Here is a 26586-nt window from a genome sequence, read left to right as displayed (position 1 = left end):
GATGGACTGGTTGGATCTCCTTGCAGCCCAATAATAATAATAATAACTTAACCCAACACTCGCCAAGTAACAGGCACGATGCTCACTTGGTTTTTCACCTCTGGGCCAAAGGATATACATTTTTGAAATGAGGGGGGTTTGGACTAGATAATGAGAGGTTCCTTCAAAATCCAGAGAAAAATCTAAAATAAAAAAATTCTGTAAATGTGAATGTCAAGTTTTCCTCTTTAATTATACAATTACAACAGATTTATTTCAGCCTTCCCCTTAGAGTTATCTTTATTCTGAAAAACAAAAATAATAAAACTTTCTCAATGATATGACTCAGTCAAAAGCTAGACGATGACTTCAACAAAAACACGATACTCTGCTTCCAATTCTTTCAGCAAAATACTTGCATATCATATTTATTTTGTATCGTTCTTATAATAGTATTAGCAATTCTCATTAGATGCTCATAACTTATTTTAAGTCTGTGGAGAGCTTACTGGTAACGTTTCAGAATCCTCCAACTTTTCTCATGCCCTGTTGTCCCATTCTTTTGCTGGGAGCACTCAATTTAGCCAATTCATTGACCTCTTTCACCCACTGCCCATCCCTTCATGACTTCTAGGCTGGTTCTCAGCACTCTTTTTCCATACTTCGGATGGGCTGCTTGTTGCTTCACTCAATTGATTTCTTTAGCTGACATTTCAAAACTAGAAGAAACACTTCAATTTAAATATTAGAATGTCAAACAACTTGACAGATATTTACTAGCGAGATGCTCCATTTTTAAAGTTTGAACTTCTGAAAAAAGTAACACTATCTCAGATCTGCAGCCTTGATTACACACATCAAGGTTATCTTATGGAAACACACATGCTTGTGTCCGACTCTTTGTGACTCCATGGACTGTAGCCCGCCAGGCTTCTCTGTCCGTGGAATTTTCCAGGCAAGAACACTGGAGTGGGTTGCCATTTCCTCCTCCATATTTAATAGTATGTGATAAAATGAACATACTTTTCCAGACCTGTAACTGAATTTGCTCAGCAAATTAGCTTAGCTCTCAATTTTTTTTTTAAATTTTTTAATTGTCTAGTACTTTATTCTTTCATTAAAGTGAAAAATAGGACAGAGCTTTCTATGATTATCTATTATAATGGAAGAAACCATTCAAGGTGAGAAGGGAATTATTTTTCCAAAATATATATGTCCTTCATTGAATGTTATCTTATTAATTATTCAGTTCAGTTCAGTTGCTCAGTCGTGTCCAACTCTTTGTGACCCCATGAATCGCAGCACGCCAGGCCTCCCTCTCCATCACCAACTCTCAGAGTTCACTCTGACTCATGTCCAAGTCAGTGATGCCATCCAGCCATCTCATCCTCTGTTTTCCCTTCTCCTCCTGCCCCCAATCCCTCCCAGCATCAGAGTCTTTTCCAATGAGTCAACTCTTTGCATGAGGTGGCCAAAGTACTAGAGTTTCAGCTTCAGCATCACTCCCTCCAAAGAAATCCCAGGGCTGATCTCCTTTAGAATGGACTGGTTGGATCTCCTTGCAGTCCAAGGGACTCTCAAGAGTCTTCTCCAACACCACACTTCAACATCATCAATTCTTTGGCGCTCAGCCTTCTTCACAGTCCAACTCTCACATCCATACATGACCACTGGAAAAACCATAGCCTTGACTAGACGGATCTTTGTTGGCAAAGTAATGTCTCTGCTTTTGAATATGCTATCTAGGTTGGTCATAACTTTTCTTCCAAGGAGTAAGCGTCTTTTAATTTCATGGCTGCAGTCACCATCTGCAGTGATTCTGGAGCCCCAAAAAATAAAGTCTGACACTGTCTCCACTGTTTCCCCATCTATTTCCCATGAAGTGATGGGACCAGATGCCATGATCTTCGTTTTCTGAATGTTGAGCTTTAAGCCATCTTTTTCACTCTCCACTTTCATTTTCATCAAGAGGCTTTTTAGTTCCTCTTCACTTTCTGCCATAATAATTATTATTAAAGTACATATTCATGACCTCCCCTGGAAACCCCCCTTTCGTTCAGCCCTCCCCTACGTCCAGTCACTACTCACCCCAAAGGGGGTATCCCTGTCTTGATATCTAAAGTATTGATTAGTTTTTGTCTGATTTGTTCTTTATATAAATGGTGGTGGTTTAGTTGCTAAGTCATATCTGACTCTTGCAACCCCACAGGCTACAGCCCATCAGGCTCCTTTGTCCATGGGATTTCTCAGGGATCAAACCTGGGTGTCCTGCAGCCAGTCTCCTATATTGCAGGTGGATTCTTTACCAACCAAGCCGCCAGGGGAGCCTTTCATATAAGTAGAATCTTACAACATGTACTCTCCTGTGCTCTCCTGTGTCTGTATCTGGCCTCTTTCCTTTTTATCATTTTGTGTAGTTGTGGGTTGTATATATTAACATGAATGTGCACTCTTTCAAAAGTGACAAAGCAACACATACAGCATTTTAAAAATCCTTAGTGAACAAGAGGAAAGCAAACTAATATTGGACTGATAGTATTAAAGCACACAAAAAATCAAAATCACAAAATTTTCAAGTATGTCTAACCTTCAGAATTTACAGTTTATCTTGGATTTTTCATAGTACATGGTAAGCTTTCTTTGCTTCCAGTAAATTTTTTAGAAAACATATGCCTTCGACTGCAATGACTCACTGTCATCCACGATATCAGAATAAATCAGAGTACTGATGCGTGTATCACTCAAGTCTGACTTTGGCTGTATTTTAAAATGCTTCTTGGAAGGCAAAGAGCAGAAGATAAAGGGAGACCCATAAACAAGGGCCATCAATGACTTCTGCACTTACTTAACGGTTATGAAAACTCACGTTCAAGTGTAATCACAATGGTCTTAAGTAGCAAGTGCTGCTGCTGCTGCTGCTGCTAAGTCGCTTCAGTCGTGTCCGACTCTGTGCGACCCCACAGACGGCAGCCCACCAGGCTCCCCCGTCCCTGGGATTCTCCAGGCAAGAACACTGGAGTGGGTTGCCATCTCCTTCTCCATAAATGGCAAGTGAGCGCTACCTAATTCTAAGTTTCATTACAGTGCTGTTCTTGACATCATATAATTCTTCCATTCTGGTCATCACTGCCAACCCTTAGGGTTTCAGTCATCTCATATGTAGATTTTTAAAAGATATATTGGTGTATTTCAACTCAGTCTGCATTACTTATCTGACTTGCTGCCAACAAATCTGCCCTCATATTGTACAGAACAAAAAATATTTTGCACATTGAAATCTTTTTGCCCAGCAGGTTTCCATCAAGAGTAGAGAATGCGATGATCAGCCCTATTTGAAGCGTCTGTTCTGCATTTTAAGATGTCTCGTTACCTCACATGCATGATTTGGCTAAAAATGAACTAACACTTTTGAATTTTCTCATTTCCATGGAGTTTGAAGCTGCCATTCTTAGCAATCAACCCCTCACTACATTGCTTCAGTCTGCTTTATGGTGATTGAACAGAGAGACTTCTCATATATAGAGGAGAATATGCTTATTAATTGCATTTTACATAATTTTCTCTCCTGTTCCCATTTACAACTTAAAAAATATAGCTAAGTTTTTAGACAATTTTTAGGGCAGCAAAACTCTTCTCTATGATACAGTAATGGCCAATATATTACACGGCATTATAACCTGTCAAAAGTCAGGAGGTCCATCAACAGTGAACCCTACTGTAAACTATGAACTTGGGGTGATACTGATGTGTTCATGCAGGTTCATCAGTTGCAACAAATGTTAACACTCTGGTGGGGGATGTTGATAATGGAAGAGGCTACGCATGTGTGAGTGCAGGAGGCATATGGAAATCCTCTCTGCTGTCCATTCAACTTTACTGTGAATCTAAAATTGCTCTTGAAAGTAAAGTCCATTTAGAGACTTAATTATAAGGCATCAAACTATAAAACTCCTAGAAAACAGGCAAAACATTCTCCAACACAATTTGTACCAGTGTTTTCTTAGGTCAGTTTCCCAAGGCAATAGAAATAAAAGCAAAAATAAATAGCACCTAATCAAATGGACAAACTCTTGTATTGCAAAGGAAACCATAAATAAAATGAAAAGCCAGCCTATAGAATGGGAGAAAATATTTGTAAATGATGTGACTGAAGAGTTAATTTCCAAAATATACAAAGAGTTCATACAGCATGATCAAAAAATAACACTAAATAGGCGTTTCCCCAAAGAAGACATACAGATGGCCAATAGGAACATGAAAAGATGCTCAACATTGTTACTTATTAGGGAAATGCAGATCAAAACTATTATGAGGTACAACCTCACACTACTCAGAATGACCATCATTATCCCATTAAAAATTAAATTTTGCACTGTTGTGTGATAAAAATGTAAACTGGTACAGCCACTATAGAAAACAGTATGAGGTTCCCTCAAAAAGCTAAAAATAGAGTTGTCATATGATCCTGCAATCCCACTCCTGGGCATATATATCCTGGGAAAACTCTAATTTGAAAAGACACATGCACCCTACTGTTCATAGAAGCACTATTCACAATAGGCAGACATGGCAGCAAACCAGGGTCCATCGACAGCTAGATAAATGAAGATGACGTGGTGTATCTATAGAGTGGACTATTACTCAGCCACAAATGAATGAAATAATGCCACCTGAAGGACCATGGATAGACTTGGAGATGATCACCCTAACTGAAATAAGGCAGAAAAGACAACTACCACATGATATCACGTACACGAGGAATCTATTTATGATGCAAATGAACTAAACACAGAAACAGACTCACAGACAACAGACTTGTAGCTTCTAAGGGGGAAGGCTGGGAGAAGAGATGGACTGGGAGTTCAGGATTAGCAGATTCAAGCTATTACACAAAGAATGGATAAATAACAAGGTCCTCCACAGGGAACTATATTCCACATCCTGTGATCAACCAAAAAAAAAAATATGAAAAGGAATGTACGTGCATATATACACATATATATGCATATCTGAATTAATTTGCTGTACAGTAGAAATTAACACATCGTTGTAAATCAACTATACTTCAATAAACTAAAAAAATAGCAAAGTCCATTTAAAGGCAGAAAAACAATGTAATGTAATGTCATCATCATCCCTTTTGAATGCAAGAACACTTGTAAGGGGACGAGTGAGTGGGAGATATTAAACACGATTTAAATAATGAAGCTAAGTGATGGTTTCATGATCTGAGAGAAGACAACTTTAAGTATCAACATTCCTTTTCCAAAGAGTCATTACCACATCTCTAAAACAATGAGTCAAGGCAAATCATTTGAATTCAAAGGTCAATCAAAGTATTTCTAACATGGAATCTGGATAATCTATTTGGTAGACTTTAACATGTATATATTTTGATTTCGAGTTTTAACGAACACCCTCAAAATTAGAGGAAAAAAAACCCTTTCTTTGCTTCATATTATAAAAGTTATTCTAAAAATACACTTTAGTTTTCAAATCTGTATGAAAGCAGCTATATTGAACTGCGTATTTTTTAAACTGTTCAAGGGACCTTTCTGAAAGTAGAGTGATACCTCACACTAAATAATAAAGGTATTTTTGCTAACAGAAAATATATTCTAAAACAAAGACACAGTAACATTGAATCCTACAGGCCAAAACAAATGGGCTAAGTTATGTCTAACCCTGAATTTATAACTATGGCTTCAATGCTGAATTTTACATGTAGTAAGTCGCTTCAGTCATGTCTGACTCTTTGCAACCCTATGGACTGTAGCCCGCCAGGCTCCTCTGTCCATGGGATTCTCCAGACAGGAATACTGGAGTGGGCTGCCATGCTCTTCTCCAGGGGATCTCTGTGACCCCGGGATTGAACCCCCATCTCTTACATCTCCTGCACTGGCAGGTGGGTTCTTTACCACTAGTAACATCTGGGAATCCCAAACTGTATATGCTAATGACAAAAAAAATAGTTAAAAGTTTATAATTTGGAGACTAACAGGCTCTTATTTGGAGGCTTTATATTTTATCAAGTTAACAGATGCCACACCTGACTTCTTTTTGTTCTCTGTGATTCTCTACATGAATTCTGAGAGGCAGATTACAAACAAACCCTGCGCTCACCGTGGCCTCTGCAGAGTTACATCTCTGGGGTGTTCTGCAAATTAATCTAAAAGGTGATTTATAATAATTTCCTTTCTCAAATCAAGACAAGGAACAGCCTGGAGGAGGAAACTACCAACATTAGGAAGGCCATATTTTTTAGACCTCTGGTGGGAAAGAGACCTGTGTAATTTTACTTGATTAAAACCACAGAACTGTTTAACTCTGTTCCTGCGTTAGGAAAGCCAGTAAAATAATCCAAGACCTTAAATGCTTATATTACAGAGTTTGCACTGTCTTTTTTTTCTCAGAGGCAAATTTAACCCAGCAGTCTTCCCATGCAGCAAGGCTGGGCATGCAGGCGTGCACGCTTAGTTGCTCAGTTGTGTCCTTCTCTTTGCGACCCCATGGACTGTAGCCGGCCAGGCTCCTCTGTCCTTGGGGATTCTCCAGACAAGAACATTGGAGTGGGTTGTCATTTCCTCCTCTAGGGGAACTCCTCAAACTCGCACATCCGCGCCTTCTGCATTGGCAGGCGGAATCCTTGCCACTCAGCCACCTGGGAAGCCCCAGAGCAAGGCCATGACCCCGTAAAACAGCAGAAGAATGGCTGGAAAATGTGTATGACACCATCATCTTCTTGCAAAAATTGCAAGAAGCTGCTACTCTACAGCCTCATCTATTTTGCTTTAATCTCATTTACATGGAAACGTATCTTTTAGTTTTCATACTGTCATACTGCAAATGAACATCAGTTTCTCGGTGAGTTGATACATTTACTTGTCACACTTCAACAATTTTCTTTTAATGTGATCTCAACGGATACCACAAAAGTGTGGCTCTCATCTCTCTGAATTTCCAGAAACCAGAATAAAAAATTAGGTCCTAGGAAGGGATGGTGTAGCACTGATTAGGGATTCACTCAACTGATTTTTATCCACCAGTGACTACCTGATCATTAGAAAATAAATTCATTTCAGAAATGTACAACATAAAAAGAAAAAAAGAACGCACTAAGAAGAATCTTAGTATCTGTTCAATGCACTTATTTTTTAGTTGAGGAGTAGAAAGCTCAGAGGGGAAAACTAGTTTGAAGTCATAAGCTAGCTATAGACAGTTATAGGCAAAAGCTACTTATAGGGTCAGGCCTCCTAATTCAAGGCTCAATACGTGCTGCACTCAACAATAGTATAATCAATCATTTAAGGTCTGTAGAGTAGGAACATCAAATCTTATACATCTTTTGTGCATGTTTATATTCATTGAGTGTTTATTTCTGCAGCCTGAGGTTCAGTTCAGTTCAGTTCAGTCGCTCAGTCGTGTCCGACTCTTTGCGACCCCATGAATCACAGCACGCCAGGCCTCCCTGTCCATCACCATCTCCCGGAGTTCACTCAGACTCAAGTCCATCGCGTCCGTGATGCCATCCAGTCATCTCATCCTGGGTTGTCCCCTTCTCCTCCCGCCCCCAATCCCTCCCAGCATCAGAGTCTTTTCCAATGAGTCAACTCTTCGCATGAGGTGGCCAAAGTATTGGAGCTTCAGCTTTAGCATCATTCCTTCCAAAAGAAATCCCAGGGCTGATCTCCTTCAGAATGGACTGGTTGGATCTCCTTGCAGTCCAAGGGACCCTCAAGAGTCTTCTCCAACACCTGAGGTTACAAATATAATAATACCAAGCAGGTATACAAGGCTGATGTGTAAAAGCCTCGAAGCGCTCCTGAGGCTCCCACACTCTCAATACTGAGGTCATCTAACTCCATCTGCATTCTCGACTGTGCCCAGCCAGGACAGGACTGATGAAGAGAGAATTAATTTGTAAACTGGTGGTTTGATAAAATGAATCAAGCAAAAATTAGGAAATGCAGGTGGGTCTTGGTCTTTACACTAATACTCTATTTTGTTACACATATTGTTTCTTCATTCAGGCAGTATTTCCCGAGCACCTCCAAGGTTCCAGACATAGCAGAAACAAGAGTGAGCAAGACAGGCCCAGCCCTTGGCTTTATGGGATTTACAATCAAATAGCACAAGCAAAAAATTAACAGATAAACAAATGACAAAATTATTTCAGGGCACCATAAGTGCTGTTGAAGAAGTTGAACTGGATGATTTTTGGAAAGGTGGCCTTTTAAAAAATATTTCATTTATTCATTAAAAAAAAATTTTTTTGGCCATGTCACAATTTGCCGGATCTTAGTTCCCTGACCAAGGATCAAACCCTCAGCAATGAAAATGTGGAATTGTAACCATTGGATGACCAGGGAATTCTCAAGAGGTGATCTTTTTGAAAAAGTAACATAGGATCTATCAGCTGTGTAATGAGAAGGAGTCAGCCCCGTGAGAAGCAGGGAGAACAGTGTTCCAGGAAATGGGAAAAGCTAAGTAAGAGGTTCTGATGTGTGGACACATTTAGGGTTTGAAATATTTTTTCCCAAAGATAATGTAAAGATGAACCCTTTTTAAGAAATGAATCTGTATTCTACACAATTTTATTATCTTATTATATACAGATGGGACAAACTTCTGCATTAGGAAAACACAGTGATTCTAAATCATGCATAATTTACTTATTTTCAAATGCATATAGAAAATAAGCATCAAGAAAGTGCTTCAATATGACTTTGTTTACAAGAAAAAAAAAAAACAGTACAGTACTTTGACCAACTGGAATTCAGAACTGCATTCCGGTTAAATCTGAATGGGTTTACATATAAATTATGATCTGGTTTACTCTGTCCAGCAGGTAAAAGCTCCAAAGGACTAAGGTTGAAATTACTCATTACTGAATTACTACTGCTACTGCTACTGCTAAGTCATATCAGCCGTGTCCAACTCTGTGTGACCCCATGGACAGCAGCCCACCAGGCTCCGCCGTCCCTGGGATTCTCCAGGCAAGAACACTGGAGTGGGTTGCCATTTTCTTCTCCAATGCATGAAAGTGAAAGGGAAGTCACTCAGTCGTGTCCGACTCCTAGCGACCCTGTGAACTGCAGCCCACAAGGCTTCTCCGTCCATGGGATTTTCCAGGCAAGAGTACTGGAGTGGGGTGCCATTGCCTTCTCCGGAATTACTACTACTCACTACAAATAACAAAATGTTCGTTAAATTATGTGATGCTTTTTTTCTGGGGGGGGGGGGGTATTAGTGCAATCTATTTTCATAGCACGGGTATCATATTTGTTGTATGTAGAAAGCACATATAATGGTTAATAATTTGCCACTGGTTAATAATATCACTGATATATAAACACATGTGATGATCAACAATTTATTGGAAGATTAGGCAGTTTTATAAGGTAAAATATCTATATAAATAAATGTAAAGACCCTGGGCCACCTCAAATTGGAAGATATGGATCAAGCATCTGAATTCCAGTTTTGTGAGCAGCCACCCTCATACACTCAAGCTTGGGCAAATTTCTAACCGTCTCTGAATTTCTTGCCTCTCTCAAAAGTGGAGGTTAGGATAACTTCCTACGTTTATGAGACAATGAAATAAGAATTTCTAAGGGTCTGGCACACACAACAAACTCAGTAAATTTTAGTGTTTGTCCCTCCCCACCATATATTTTCTCTAATAAAAATAGCATTAACAACACAAGAATTATGCTCATACAGATTCCTTCTGTCTCTTTTAATCAGAATATGATGGTATTTTTCACATTAGAGAAAAAGGTAGGACAAAGAAACTGCTGCTATAGCTCTTGACACATCAAACTGAATTAAGACCCGGGGTTCCTAATTGTTCTGCTGCCTGGAACCGTCCCATTTTGACTGTCTAGCTCCTCCACATCTTCCAGTGTACTGCCTTCATCTGAGACCCAGACACGTGCCCAAGCGCAGTAAATCACAGTTAATTGCATGTCTTAAATTAAAAGACAAAAATGATGCACAATTAATTGGAGGAAATTGTCATTTGGTGAGTGAGTCTCGCTCATTACACTCTGTGCACAGGACGCATGCCAAGTCTGTGTTCCAGGCAAGAAGACTCCCTCTGTGACACTGAGGTTCAACCTTTCTGCAGAGCACCCTGTTCAAACACTTTAAAACACTCAGCACTGCAGCTGGAGTATAGACAGCTTGCTCTGCAAGGACATTCAACACAGGGACGGCACATAACCGTGACAATTAGAAAGAACCATAATGTTCAGTGATGAGGGACTGAGTAAAAGGACCAGGCCTTGGCCATTAAGGGAAAAATCTACATTGTATCAAACGATTTTTTCATATTGAATAAGATGAGAAAATGTCCATGACATATTCCTAAGTGAAAACTGCTTACAAAACAGTGTGGGTTTCTTCTTTTGAGGATTACATAATAAATGGAAGAAGAAAAAGAAAGAATGAGGAGAAACAGTGGGAAAATATACAATAAAAATTTTAACGTTTGTAATTTCAGAGTTGTTCACACTCTCTAGATTTTTCTCCTTTTCTAAAAAATTTTCTAAGCTGTTTAAAATTACATTTCAATTTATTTCTGAATCTATTACAAAATGTCAGTTTTAAAGATTCATAAGAATCCTTTAACGTGAACTTACCCATTATAATAAAAAAAGTCATCGTAAAATTAAAAATGAATCCCTAGTAAGCACTTAGATACAATCCTATTATTCCCTTAGTTACACAGACAAAATAAAGTTAATAAAAACTGCATTTTATAAATATACAAGAAAACCACGTTCAGCAAAATTAAATGTTTAATATGATAAATTATGCAAACATATACCTTATACTATATATTAAGATAACAGAAGAAAATCACTATGAATTCTTCTTAGTTCAATACTAATATCAACAAACTAAGAAAATATGTTCATGGTGAACATAATAACCTTGAATTTGAGGAGCTGCAAATCTCCCCTCCACACCTCCTCTCTCATCATTTTCTACCCTGAACTGAAACACTTTACATCTAGCCACCTGGTATTCTTCTGATGCTAACACTTGACAACAAACAACTTTCTAGCTCACATACACACACACAGTTTCATAATTTTCCCCAAATAAGAAAAGAACAAAAAATGTTCTGCAATGTATCACCAATGATGTTAACTTTCGTTTCAATTTTAGAAAAAAACAATATACAAAATGCAAGTGTAGATTAACTCCAAAGATACCGAACAGTCTCCTAACCTTGAGATAAGCAATAAACATTTCCTGCTCTCTTTTATTTCCCGGGGGGGTTGGTGGAGTGGGAAAAGATAATCATATTCTGGCAAAGCCCGCATCTCAATCTCAGGCGTCCTTATGTCCCAAGGGTAATATTTCCATTCCACTCTTAATGGAACAAATTTCTAATCAGAATATGTATCCAAAAATAATTGAGGCAATGCAATGCCATCAGATCATGCTGCCACCAGCATTCCTGGTGCTGGGAATCAACTCGCACACCGGGGTGACAGAGAGCGCGGGCAGAGCAGACCCATCAGACCAACAAGCAGGACACAGCAGCTCTGTTCCCCTTTGGGCGCTCAAGTCAGTGTTGGAGGACAGCTTCGAAGCTGGAAGAGACCAATCTCAAAACCTTTCAGAGAGGGATGACTTACAATGGGGCCAGGCCAGGACCTCCACTTTTAAACTGGCATCAGTGTCTTCCTTTATAATTTTTGAAACAACAGCCATTTTAGGAAAGGTTAACAATGCCCTTAGATTTCTGACAACAAACACTACTGAATGTATTTTATGATGCTCTGAAACTGTCCGGAGGTTTAAAATTCAGGTTTGACAATATATTGGTAATTGCTGAAGCTGGGTCATAAGTAAGGCAGACCCCTTAAGGTATTCTACTTGAGAATGCGTTTGACATTTTCCTAATTAAAAAAAAAAAAAAGATTTCTTTCAAAGTATTTTATATTCAAAATTATACTGACTTCAACTTTGGAAATATATGAAATCTGACTTGTGCTTAGTTAAGACTTTAATAAGCAATGTGGACTTTTTAAAAAAATCCACCAAGCATGATGTTGATCATAAAAAAAAAAAATGTCTTCACTCCTGAAAAAATGTTACCAGGATCTATAAGGGTAGAAGACGTGCACCTAAACACACGCAGGGCCTCCATATGCCTGGCATTCTCACAGTGCGGCAAAACAGACTGGTAATCAACCGCTTTCCTACCGAAATCTGCCAGCTTTAACTCCCCCGTGTCACTGATCAGGAGGTTCTGTGGCTTCAGGTCTCTGTGCAAAATATAGCGCTGGTGGATGTAGGACAGCCCTCGCAGCAACTGGAATAAAAACAACTGGAGAGACAGGGACAGAAAAGTTAGACCATGAACACAGTCCAATGCCACTTTCTACATACAGCCCGCCAAGTACTTGGATTTCCTGAAAATGGGTACCCATCACTAAATCCTCTATCAAACTATTGAAGCAGAATTTGCATACATGTATGAAATTCCCAATGCACAAACTAAATCTGAAAATTTTTAACAACCTATTACGTCAACCCAGAGATCCTTAGCCAGAAAGATCTACAATCCAACCTTTGTTCTAGAAATTAAGTGAAACGTAAAGAAACATTTTCTAAATAATATTTGATTTCCTCAGGTCTGAACTGATGCTTGAGCCAGAGAAAAAAACTATTCAGAATGTTATAAAAGGAAGCAGAATTTTTTAATGTAAATTTAATTAACATATATTTAATTCCATGGAAATGATATAAACATGGTATCCAGTGATTCACTCAATAACATGCTTTAAGGAATAGAAACATAAGATGATTTCAAATAATTAAAACAGAAACAGTCATGGGGTCCAATTATTACTACACTGTAATTACACTGCTTTGGCACATATGGCCACAGAGATTAGGCTGCTGCCTAAAGACAGACGTGTACTTTTGCTAATTACAGAACAGACCCAACCTAAAGGGACAGGAAACACAGAGAACAGAGAAATCAAGAATTCAAGAGCAATAGTTTCGTAAGAAATACAATTAAGAAGCGACCAACGGTCTTCTCTGTTTACATTCATATTGGATCATAATAAATATTTTCATTTTGATAACAAAAAATGTGATCCACTAGGCTTTCCAATACTCTGTTTATATATTTTAAAAAAACTATCTTTAAACTATTTACTTGCCAAAATAATCCTAATTGACATAGTTTTTAAAAAACAATCTCCTAAAACAAAACTAAAAACAAGTGGTTTTAAGTGCTATCGATATTGTAGTCTATGTAATCAGCTGGCAACAAAATGCACTTTCTGGGAAATTTTAAAGGAATTAGCTGCCAAATACTGGTAGGATAGCGCTTCCCAGGTGGCAATCGGTGGTAAAGAACCCACCTGCCAATGCAGGAGACATAAGAGACATGGGTTCGATCCCTGGTTCAGGAAGATCCCCTGGAGAAGGGGATGGCAACCCACTCCAGTATTCTTGCAGGAGAATGCCATGGACAGAGGAGCCTGGCTAACTACAGTCCATAGGGTCGCAAAGAGTCAGATATGACTGAAGCAACTTAGCATGCATACTGGTAGGATAAGGATTCTAGAATCTTCACATAACAAAGACTGGCAACTCCTCAAGGGCCGTGGGAGCTAACATTTCAGAATATTTTCCAACTAACTAGGGGGCTCTGAAAGCCAAGTAAAATGCTTAGAGAGGGTATATCTTGAAACACTTGTTCAGTTGCTAAGTCATGCCGGCTCTTTGCCACCACATGGACTGCAGCACACCAGGCTTCCCTGTCCTACGCTCCATCTCAGTGTTTGCCCAGGTTCATCGAGTCGGTGATGCCATCCAACCGTCTTATCCTCTGTCGTCCCCTTCTCTTCCTGCCCTTAATCTTCCCCAGCATGAAAGCCAGAAGATAAATTCATTTCAAAATCTTTGTATGTGATAATAAGCTATGGTGTTGGGAAGGCCTAGATTCATTTCCAGAATCTAAGTACCAGACACTAAACACCTGTTCTGTGTCAGGCTGGATTAAATTACTGGCTCAAGAATCTCAGGAAGTAAACTTCTTCTGGACTCCGTCTTTCAGTCCTTCCTGTGTAGCAGATGGGGAGACTTAACGCCATCACCAGCAGCTTCCAGCCTCATTCCTCACTTCTAAAACCCCCTGCATCCTGAAGCGGAAAAGCTCACAATTTCAAAGAAAATCCAAATCCCTTCAGTTCGGAAGGGAGAAAGGATGAGCAAATAAAGCCACTTTGTGTTTTCAAAAGCTCTTCATCAATCAGTCACATAGGCAGATCACAACACAAATAACCTGAATTTCAAAAATAAACGGATTTTGAAAGTCTGCATTTTGAAAGTCTGCATTCTGCAAGGTGCTAGCTGGGACTTACCAGACTGTGATTATCTACCTAACCACAGCAACACATTTTAGTTGAACAAGCAAATGACACAGAGTGCCAGCTGCTATTCGACGCATCATAGAGTATGAATTCATTTGATCTCTGTAAAGAAATTTTTTAAAAAGATTTTTTGAGGTGGACTATATTTTCTTTAAAGTCTTTATTGAATTTGTTACAACACTGCTTGTTTTATGCTTTGGCTTTTTTTGACCCCAAGGTATGTGGGGTCTTAATTCCCTGACAAGGGACTGAATCCGTACCATGTTGGAAGGCGAAGTATTAACCACTGGACCACCAGGGTAGTCCCTGACCTTGGTAACAATTTTAATGGTGATGGTACCACTATTCTGGGCTTCCCTGTTGGCTCAGCTGGTAAAGACTCTGCCTGCAATGCAGGAAGAGGAAAAAAGAGGAAAAAAAATGAGGATTCGATCCCTGCGTCGGGAAGATCCCCTGGAAAAGGAAACGGTGACCCAGTCCAGTATTCTTGCCTGGAGAATCCCATGGACAGAGGAGTCTAGCAGGCTCCTGTAGTTCATGGAGTCACAAGGAGTTGGACACAAATGAGTATACATGTCTGTGCCCACACACACGCACACACACACATCACATCCTATCTGTGTCAGTGACGAGGAAACTGGAATCAGTTTAAGTGCCAGGACTCAAATCCAAGAAATCTGACTCCAAAATCTACTCCGTTACCCACTCTACCCTAGGAATCTTGGCCAGAACGCAAGTAGGCAGTGTCCGCATAGAAGCTGCTTCCTCCAATCGACAGGAAAAAGCACAGGCCCCTAACAGCATGGTCTTCGAGGCCACTGAGCTGAGCCCTGATTCCAGCTGGGTGCCCAGGCATCATTGCTCCACACTTCCCGACCCCAAGCAGCCTCATGCATCCCCACACGCAAAGCATATTGCTGTTCAGCCCTTTTCCCTCATGCTTGCATCTCCTGTCACAGGAAAGCCTTGTCTCACTTTTGCCTGCTAACTTCCCTGTGCTTCTTAGGTCTCTCCTCAAAAGTCCTCCCTGGTGCCTTTGCAGACCCCAGGCCTTCAGTCTCCCTGCAGGTCTGTGTGAGGCGTTCCTCCTCTGTGCTCCGGGGGCAGCTGCTACATCTGTCTCTCACAGGATGGGATTCCCCTGTCTCCCCAGAATGTGTTGCTGTAGTTCAGTCACTCAGTCATGTCCAACTCTCTGCGACCCCATGGACTGCAGCATGCCAGGCCTCCCTGTCCTCCACTATCTCCTGGAGTTTGCTCAAACTCATGTCCATTGAGCTGGTGATGCCATCCAACCATCTCATCCTCGGTCATCCCCTTCTCCTCCTGTCCTCAATCTTTCCCAGCATCAGGGTCTTTTACAATAAGTCAGCTCTTTGCATCAGGTGGCCACAGTACTGGAGTTTCCGCTTCAGCATCAGTCCTTCCAATGAATATTTAGGGTTGATTTCCTTTAGGATGGACTGGTTGGATCTGTTTGCAGTCCAAGGGACTCTCCAGAGTCTTCTCCAACACCACAGTTCAAGAGCATCAATTCTTCGGCGCTCAGTCTTCTTTATGGTCCAGTTCTGACATACATACATGATTACTGGAAAAACCATAGCTTTGACTATATGGACCTCTGTCAGCAAAGTGATGTCTCATTTTTAATATGCTGTCTAGGTTCATCATAGCTTTTATTCCAAAGAGCAAGCGTCTTTTAATTTCAGACTGTTTGCCTCAACCATCTTCCTAATCTGCTCCCACAGCTGACACTCATTACTAAGTAATGTGATGACTAAACAGGATTTAGGGACATCTGCATGAAGCAGATACAAAAAAGAATAGATTCCTGGAATGGGAGTTTCTAGAAGCTAAGAGTAGAAGTGGGAAGACCAAACAGTCCCAAAGGGCTCTTCTTTTAACCCCTTTACTAATTAGTGGAAATATATAATCCTCATGTTAATCCAGAAGCTATTCAAACAGGATAGCAGATTAAAGAGGATTAAGAGACTCAAAGATGCAAGTACACACTCAACTAGACTGTATACATGACAGACTAAGCTCTAAATAAGACAGACACAGCCCCGAGCATCCAATGAGAGCCCCGGACAAATTTTTAGATCCTTGAACAACGCACAAAGCTAAGTCAGAACAAATCCCCAGATAACAAATTCCTTCAGGATTTACGAAGTGCCAACCGTCTGGCAGGTGCTATCATGTAAGAGGGATGCAAAGATGAATAGGACGTAAGATGTAGTTCCTTGACTTGAGGCACTCACAGCCCACTGCGTATGACAGACACACGAACAGATTCGTGTATCCGTGCTAAGTCGCTTCAGTTGCGTCTGACCTGGGAGACTCTGTGGACTGCAGCCCTCCAGGCTCCTCTGTCCGTGAGACTCTCCAGGCAGGAATACTGGAGCGGGTTGCCATGCCCTCCTCCAGGGGATCTTCCTGAGTCAGGGATTGAACCCAGGTCTCTTACATCTCCTGCACTGGCAGGTCAGTTCCTTTGCCACTAGCCCCACCTGGGAAGCACATACACAGATTAACTGCATTTAAAGAGCTCTGCTGAGCAGCAGCAGTAGCAGCAGCAGCAGCACTATGACCGCTACACAAACAGAGTGTAACTGAAGGCCCACAGGAGGGAGGAAACGTCATTACGCATAACATTTTAGTAAGAAAAGGAGCATTCATTAGATGCACAAGATGAGACCATGTATTATATGACAAACTTCTTGCTTTTTTGAGGGAAAAAATTGAGGAAACCAAGCAAGGAAATCACTAGGCAGATAAATTAATAAGAAGAAAAATTTTAATTAATGAAAAGAAGACAAAATATGAAACTGTAAAACGATGAACACACCATCATCATAATAATGGTGGTGAAAGGGCAATATAATTCACTGAAACCATTAGTAAGGGCTTCCCTGATAGCTCAGTTGGTAAAAACTCCGCCTGCAATGCAGGAGACCCTGGTTCGATTCCTGGGTCGGGAAGATGCCCTGGCAAAGGGAAAGGCTACCCACTCCAGTATTCTGGCCTGACAATATATGAAACTATAAAACCATCAACACACCATCATAACAGTAATGGTGTTGAAGGGACGATATAAGTCACTGAAACCATTAGTAAACTTGGTGCATTTTCTGTTAAACACCTTAAAATGTTATTTCTTAAACACCAAGTTTACTAATGGTTTCAGTGAATTATATTGTCCCTTCAAGGGACAAGGAAAGAGCAGTCATTCTGAGTTTAACAGAATGTGCCATAGAATATTCTTTGGGAATGTTTTGAGAACCCAAGCCTTAGGGATTTCTTTCTTTAGACATACAGGCAAGTATCAAACTGGCCCATGTAAATTTTTAAGAAAGCCACTTCACTGGGTTGTTGTAGAAATCACCACCTAACAAGCTAAATTTGATCTCTATGAAAACCAGAGGGTACTGTGAAAACAAGAAGGACCACCAAAGGAGGGGCCGCATGCAGAGGAAGAAGAAACATCAGCTTTGTTGCTCGCTAATAAAACTTGGTGAACATCGCTGCAATCTCAGGTACTGAAAAAAAAAAAAAAAAAAACGGAAGACAAACTCACAGTAATTGAAGGTTTACACTCATTTGAAGACTGTTCTGAGACTTTCTGCTAGTCCAGTAGCTAGAACGCTACAACTTCCAATACACAGGGCCCAGGTTCAATCCCTGCTCAGGGAACTAGATCCCACATGCATACAGGCATGCTTAGTCGCTCACTCGTGTCCAACTCACTGCAACCCTATGGACTGTAATCTGCCAGGTTCCTCTGTCTATGGGATTTCCCAGACAAGAATACTGGGGTGGGTTGCCATTTCATCTTCCAGGGAATCCTGCCCACCCTGGGACTGAACCCGTGTCTCCTGAGTCTCCTGCACTGCAGGAGGATTCTTTACCACTGAACCACTAGGAAGCCCTCTAGACCCCACATGCTGCAACTGAGCAAACAAACAGAAGACCCAGCGTGCCGCAGCTGCTGCTGCCGCTGCTAAGTCGCTCAGTCGTGTCCGACTCTGTGCGACCCCACAGATGGCAGCCCATGAGGCGCCCTCATCCCTGGAATTCTCCAGGCAAGAACACTGGAGTGGGTTGCCACTTCCTTCTCCAATGCATGAAAGTGAAAAGTGAAAGTGAAGTCACTCAGTTGTGTCCGACTCTTAGCGACCCCATGGACTGCAGCCCACCAGGCTCCTCCATCCATGGGATTTTCCAGGCAAGAGCACTGGAGTGGGGTGCCATCGCCTTCTCCGCAGTGCTACAACTAAGACCTGGAGTAGCCAGATATATAAGCAATAAAGAAACGTTAAAAAAGACTCAGTAATTTTATGTATCTTTTATAATCTCGTAGTTTTTTCCTTTTCTTTTAAGCAAATGAGGAAACTAACGCTCTTAAAGCCCAAGAAACTTAGTCAATCCAACCATCACACAGCACTTGTGAACTTTCCACTACACCTCATTATCTTAACCAAGGATGATGCTTACTAAACACGTGGATGAATACAGCTATACACCCAATAAAAGCAAAGTGCTTTTATTAAGTGAACCCACATTTGTAAAAGTCTCAATTAATGTAGTATGTAATAAGCAGATGATTCTTGAATGTCTATTTTTGCTATTTAAAATCCTCTTAGAAGTTAATACTATGGCAGCAAGAAGCTTTATATACTGAAGTTGATAAATTAACATATTTTCCTTTCTGTCTGCTTATTTTTCTACTGTAGTAACCATAAGGTCTTCCTAAGAATATTTTGTCCCCTCGGAACATGTTTGTTTTTTTTTGTTTTTTAAATTTAATTTTTACAGCATTGTGTTGGTTTCTGTGAATCAGCCATAATTATACTTATATCCCCTCCCTCTTGAGCCTTCCTCCCTCCCCTGCAGCCCACCCATCCCGGTCATCACAGAGGGCCATACTCAACTTTATGAAAGGAGAGGTCTTCAAATTCTTAGTTATACTCTAGTTCAAATATGTTCACTTTTTGCAATAAGAACCCCAATGGGAAAATGCCTAGAAAAGCAATGACGTGATGAACAAGGACATTTTGCCAGCAGGAGATCTATCTATAACCCTGCTTTCTTGCCATCCCCAGCAGAAAGCAACTCACATCCTCACTGCCATGGCAAATACTGCTTGGGAGTATCCTTAATACTCCTTCTAGTCCCTTCTGAAACTCTTTGGACTTTGAGTAGATAAAAAAACAATATCAAGATAAGGCTTTCTATCAGAACATTTAGAGCCAGTTGATTAAAAGCACACACACATCATTGGACTCAGGAGGTTATATCTGTTACTCAGAAGAATTACTGGCACTTTCAGTGAGCAACAGATTTGTTACCTTCCTCATCCCCCTTCAAAATCTAAAGATGTCTGATTTTGATGCTCTTTGTCTCAATGTTTACAATCAGATTTATGAATGGTCTGAAAGGCATGCATTATTTAATGTATAAGGGTCCCTTTAATATGAGACTAAGCACGGTGAACATCTGCAGATTTTCTAGGCAAGGGTTCACTATCTTCAAGGAATGTCCATCATCTCTTAGGGTTTATTGGAGCAACTAGCAATAGATGAAAGGCCTGTGGACAGCGCTAATTCTTCTTTTTCAAGAGTAAAATGTCAGTACTGTTTTTCACTGACCATGCCATAATTTTTTTTTAATTGGAGGATAATTATTTTTGCAATCTTGTGTTGGTTTCTGCCATACAACACCGAGAATCAGGCATAACTATATATACAGAGAGAGGCAGGATATATATACATATACATATACATATACATATACATATACGTATACACCCTCCTCTTGAGCCTCCCTTGCACTCTGCAAGTCCATTCTCTACATCTGTGTCTCCATTCCTTCACTGCAAATTAGGGTAATCAGTACCGTTTTTCCAGATTCCATATCCATATATATAGCTTTAATATATTTGTTTTCCTCTTTCTGACTTACTCCACTCTGTATAATAGGCTTCAGGTTTATCCTCCTCTCTCCAACTGATTCAAATGCATCCCTTCTGATGGTTAATATTCCATTGTACGTCTGCACCACAAACATACCACGACTTCATCCACTCATTGAAGAGCACTCATTCTTACAGAGACAGTCAAGCGACTTTTCTGTCACTTGTACACCAAGGTTAAATATCCATTATCTTAAGTTACTCACCTCAAAAATGATAAATTTTCTCACATGCCCTTAATATTTATCCAAGCTATAAAATTGTCTCATTTCATAACTGTATGGATAACAGAAATAGAAGAGACTCTGCAATTTAAGCAACTGTAATAACTGCTGTTTACTAAGTACTTTATAGTAAATTAATCTTCCCACCAATTCTGCTAGGCAGATCCTATTATCTTTATTTCACAGATAAAGAAATAAAGGCTTAGAGAAATCACATGAATTGGAAAAAGGGAGACACAGCGCATGTAGTAGAGATCCATTGCCCATTCCCAATATTGATATTTCCCATTTCTGTCTTGCTCTGACACCCACAATTTAAAATACTGCTACCAAAAATGTACGTATACCGTTTGATTAAACAAACGGTAACAAAAAGTAATACGCTGTGTGACTACAGGATAGGAAACATGACATTAGCAAATAAACCAAAGTAGTACATGGGTAATAAACGCCTCAAATATTGTGCCTCATGGTTGGGATCATATTATTTAAAAATCCACTGATGCACAAGCATTAAATTACTCAATACATCAAACTTTCTAGGAGTTAAAAATAATTAAAAAATTTGAGTCCTCAAATATCTAGTGACTAGTAAAAAACTTTCTAATAGGAATCAGATAATGATTTTACTGCAATAATATGTCTTCTTCAATTTTTAAAAGAATGATTCATTTAGTTGAGTTTCAAATTCGAAAATGCCTAATGCAAATATCAAATCCTAATCAGTAATGCAATGTACATAATTCATGTCCAAATAGTTTATATTTTATAAAGCATCTCTGTAATTTTTTGTGTTGGATTATTTTAAAAGAAATACTAATAAAGCTATATGGAGATATAAGGGAGACAGGAATAAAAGTCCAGGTAATACAAACTATGGTATAATTTGACACTTTGGACATACTGAACATATTAACTGTGCTCCTGGGATGGTGTAAGACACACATTTATGCCAGGGCGTCGGATCAGAGATGCGTCCTTTTTTTGCCGTGTACTAGTCAGATTCGGGCTTCCCAGGTGGTTCTAGTGGTAAGCCACCTGCCAATGCAGAAGACGTAAGAGACGCAGGTTTGATCCCTGGGTGGGGAGGTCCCCTGGAGAAGGGAATGGCAACCCTCTCCAGTATCCTTGCCTAGAGAATCCCATGGACAGAGGAGCCTGGCAGGCTGCAGTCTATAGGGTCACGCAGAGTTGGACACGACTGACGCGACTTCGCATGCACACGTGCACAGACAGATTCAGTTCTCAGAAAATCTGAGGATTTAGGGGAGTCTGCCTTGACACATTTTGTTCTATCTGAGTTCTTCTAGAGAAGGCAATGGCACCCCACTCCAGTACTCTTGCTTGGAAAATCCCATGGACAGAGGAGCCTGGAAGTCTGCAGCCCATGGGGTCACAGAGGGTCGGACACGACTGAGCGACTTCACTTTCACTTTCATGCATTGGAGAAGGAAATGGCAACCCACTCCAGTGTTCTTGCCTGGAGAATCCCAGGGACGGGGGAGCCTAGTGGGCTGCACAGAGTCGGACACGGCTGAAGCGACTTAGCAGCAGCAGCGATCAACTTTCCGCTTCTTCATTCCACTCCCCCAAATTGCTGACATATGTAACATGCTTCATCATTTCCAGATAATGTAACCAGAATTTAACTCGCACTCTCTAATATATTTGTACATTAATCTTCTATACTAAAAATGATAACTTTCTGGAAAAGGCAATAACTCAGAATGAGAATTTCAAGTACTGGGGCAAAGACTTCGGAGAAAAGATCTTACACGCTTTCTGCGCTCCATAAGTTGGCTTCCCATTCTGCCCACTCCTCCCACCTCAATACAATGGAGGACGCCAGCAAGGGGTTATTCTAAGCTCCAAGATGCCCACAGGGATGAAGGGGACTGGACTCATGGGATCCAGAACTGGGGTACTTACAAGGAGTCAAATGGCAAAAACCGAGCCTGGTTTGCCCATGCTCTATGAAAGAAGTTCATTAGCTTTTCTAGAATGCTAATATATTACATCAATGTATAATATATTAGATACTAAGCAGGTTTCCCAGTTATGAGGGTTTGTAGGTATGATGATGAACTGGGGAGGGCGGAGGACAAGAACCTTCCATTTAACAAGGTTGGTCAGAGCTTCCCTGGTGGCTCAGTGGTGAACAATCTGACTGCCAGTGCAGGAGACACGGGTTCACTCCCTGATCCAAAAAGACCCCCACAGCTATGGGGTAACTAAGCCTGTGTGCCGCAACTATTGAGCCTACTGAGCCTGCACCCTAGAGCACAGGGGAACTACGGAGCTCATGTGCCACAGCTGCTGGAGCCTGCCTGGCCTAGAGCCTCTGTGCCCTAGAGCCTCTGTGCCCTAGAGCCTCCGTACCCTAGAGCCTGCGTGCCCTAGAGCCTGCGTGCCCTAGAGCCTCTGTGCCCTAGAGCCTGCGTGCCCTAGAGCCTGGGAGCCCTAGAGCCTTTGTGCCCTAGAGCCTCTGTGCCCTAGAGCCTCTCTGCCCTAGAGACTCCATGCCCTAGAGCCTGTGTGCCCTAGAGCCTCTGTGCCCTAGAGCCTCTCTGCCCTAGAGCCTCTATGCTCTAGAGCCTGCTTACCCTAGAGCCTCTGTGCCCTAGAGCCTGCGTGCCCTAGAGCCTGCGTGCCCTAGAGCCTGTGAGTCCTAGAGCCTCTGTACCCTAGAGCCTCCATGCCCTAGAGCCTCTATGCTCTAGAGCCTGCTTACCCTAGAGCCTCTGTGCCCTAGAGCCTCCGTGCCCTAGAGCCTGCGTGCCCTAGAGCCTGTGAGTCCTAGAGCCTCTGTACCCTAGAGCCTCCATGCCCTAGAGCCTGAGAGCCCTAGAGCCTGTGCTCCACAACAGGAGGAGCCGCCACAATGAGAAGCCTGCACGCTGAAACCAGACTGTAGCCTCTGCTCTCCACTACTAGAGAAAAGCCCACACACAGCAAAGACCCAGCATAGCCAAAAAGAAAACAAATAAATACAAATTATTAAAAAAAAAAAAAAAAGAAGTTGCTCAGTAGCCTAAACTTAGTATTAGGAATATTCCCTACCTGAGTAAAAACAAGATAATCAGATTGAAGCTACTGGCTTATTAGTTACCCAACATAATTTTCCAAGAGAAAAACTGAAACAGTTGTTTCAAGGAATTCAAATAACAAAATAATGTTGAGTATACATTGACCTTACTGATATGTACTCTTTGAAATGAAAAAGAAATAGAATGAAATACAAATTTTTACTCAACTTCACTTGTGAATGCATGCACTCCTTCCCCAACTTCAGAGCCATTCTTTTTATACACGATGAGAAGAAAAAAATGGAATTTAGAAGACTCTTGAGAGTCCCTTGGATTGCCAGGAGATCAAACCAGTCAATCTGAAAGGAAATCAACCCTGAATATTCACTGGAAAAACTGATGCTGAAGCGGAAGCTCTAGTACTGTGGTCACCTGGTGCAAAGAGTCAACTCACTGGAAAAGACCCTGATGCTGAGAAAGATTGAGAGCAGAAGGGGGCGACAGAGGATGAGATGCTCGGATGGCATCACTGACTCAATGGACGTGAGTCTGAGCAAGCTCCGGGAGACGGGGAAGGACAGGGAAGCCTGGTGTGCTGCAGTGCATGGGGTCACAAAGAGCGGGATACAACCGAGCGACTGGACAACAACAAAATGGTTTTACTGCCTAAGGCAACATCTCAGACACTATCAGCATGAATTGTCTTAATGTCGTTTGATAAGGCCAATGTAACTTTAAAAAAAAATGAGAGAGATGCAGACTGAAAAACTGATGGAGCTGGTGAATCTTGAGTATAAGAGTCTTAGAGAAAGATCACATCTGCAAGCCGTACAATAGAGAAAAATATGTTTCAAGCGGCATGCAGTAAAGACTCTGAGTTTGATAGGTATGATAAACAAGCTTCTCTGCATCCTCTTTAGAAAGGTCACAAGTGACAGCATTTCTATATTAATGAGAAAATATCTATGAAATGTACCGGCTAGTCACATGAAGGCAGAACCTGTCTAAAACAATCAGGAAAATCCCCAGGAGTGTGTACACACACTACCACTCAGCTAATTTTCCTCCTGCGTTCTCTTGTTTGTCTAGGAAAATATGCCAACAAAGGGGTCAAGGGCAAGATCCATCTTAAACAGGAGAGGGGCAAGGTGAACGGCTTGAAGCTTAAAATCCAAGAGGGTATTTTTCCTATTCCCCCTGGATAGCTGCCCCCTAAGCTGGGTAATTCTATCTGACAATTAAAATATCACATGACATTATTCTAATGACTATGTGAATTTCATCAATCTTTGGGGTAATTCCTTTTCAACCTGGCTTTTAAAGCACCTCTAGGAATGAGTGGGCTGTTTAATTAGCTGCCTTGATTTCTTTGTCTGATTCAAATTGTTATAAGCAGATCAGCAGATGATGCCAAGGATACAAAAGACATGTTCCCAACAACCAAATGCAAGCCCCACATCTTGGCCAGAAATTCACGATTCAGACTACCTCTGAACATCCGACACAGCATGAATTGACACGTGGATTTCACTCTGTCATTGTTAATCTTTCACTTTCTAGATATGGAAAATTATTTTGTTATAATAAAAATAGGATGAAAAGGTTCAAAAGAAAACTGGACAGGTGCTGAGACTAGGTGTCAAATTTTTAAAACACTGGAATGACTTCATGAAATAACCGTATTTTCCAAAATACAGCAAAAGGAAAGGCTTTATAATATTCACTATAATGCATAGTGGGAAATCATTACCAGCTAAATGGAAGTTCTAATGCAAAATATGGAGAAAATCAGGTGTTACCTGATTTCCTGTCTCAACATTAGAAATTCTCATTTAGTAATCCATTCACTGTGCCATCTGTATAAGACAATCTTAATTTGGCACAGTATTATTCTGACTGTTATACACCTGCCTGTTCTCTGGACTATGAAAGAAAAATAGCAGTTTTTCAACCATAATAATCCTCAGGTCTTTGTGATTAATATAGATATTTAGATACAAAATAAAACAGCTTTACGTCAAAAGAATTTCAGATGCTTCAGAGAATAAGGCAGAGAATTCAGAATTACTTTGGATATCTTTGATTACAGTTCTGCAAAAAAAAAAAAAAGACAAATGTGTTTTTAGAAAAAAGTCATCTAGAAAAGTCATTACTATAACATGGAAATGAAGGTAATTACATAAAAATACAGGAAGATCCAGGGTTGTCATGGTGATAAGATGTAAGCATCTACATTTCTGGATATGAGCTGGAGACAGCATCAATTAATCTCTTTTTTAAAGATGAATCTCAATTTTTAGCCTCTCATGCTTACCATTTTTTAAAGAACACGTGAAACCTGAATGAAAGAGATTTAGACTGTTATGGTTGCTTTTTAGAAAACCAATCAATCTGTAAATCACTGAGGATTACAGAGCGAGGAACTTCAAGTTCTGTCTTCAACTCAACTATGATAGTCAACACCCAATAAAATTCACAGTGAATGGTTTGTAAAGGGGAGAAAAATGAACTACCCTCCTCCCAAATTCTTACAAACCAATTATCATATCCTAGCAATTGGTTGTTATGCCTTTAATCATCATAAATATTTATAACAAGGCCAGTGTCCTCAGGCTTTCCATTCTGGTTTTAAATTGCCCTCTAAGTAATTAACTGCTAAAATTACCCATTTGTCTAAAATTGATATTATGCTACAATACAGACCATTAGTTAATAGTGAATATTTATTTCAGAACCATATTGCAAACAGACTCAGTTTGTAGACAATTAAAGTAGCAGAGTGACTACAGAAATTTAGTTAACACTGAAACAATCTTTTTCTGATGTGCTTATTCCAATGCTTACAAGGAATATATGGCACAAAAGATGAAACTTTTAACAGATGTTCTGCTGGGATTTAGTACAGAATCACCACAGACTACTCCGTGGCTTATTATGAAATCACTAGCTATGTACTCTTCCATTTGTTCCTTCCTACC

General features: G+C 40.5%; 1 protein-coding gene across 4 annotated transcripts in view; it reads right to left on the bottom strand.

Annotated features, from left to right (window-relative positions):
• CDK14 (cyclin dependent kinase 14) overlaps positions 1–26586 on the bottom strand; it is a 677451-nt gene that overhangs the window by 320610 nt on the left and 330255 nt on the right. For all 4 annotated transcript variants that reach the window (XM_015095181.4, XM_042248369.2, XM_027968434.3 and 1 more), the window contains one exon: positions 12202–12325. In XM_015095181.4, the coding sequence (XP_014950667.1) occupies positions 12202–12325 (124 nt within the window). The remainder of the gene's footprint in view (positions 1–12201; positions 12326–26586) is intronic.

Source organism: Ovis aries, chromosome 4, assembly GCF_016772045.2.
Source record: "Ovis aries strain OAR_USU_Benz2616 breed Rambouillet chromosome 4, ARS-UI_Ramb_v3.0, whole genome shotgun sequence".
NCBI lineage: Eukaryota > Metazoa > Chordata > Mammalia > Artiodactyla > Bovidae > Ovis > Ovis aries.
This window is presented reverse-complemented; position numbering and strand designations above follow the sequence as displayed.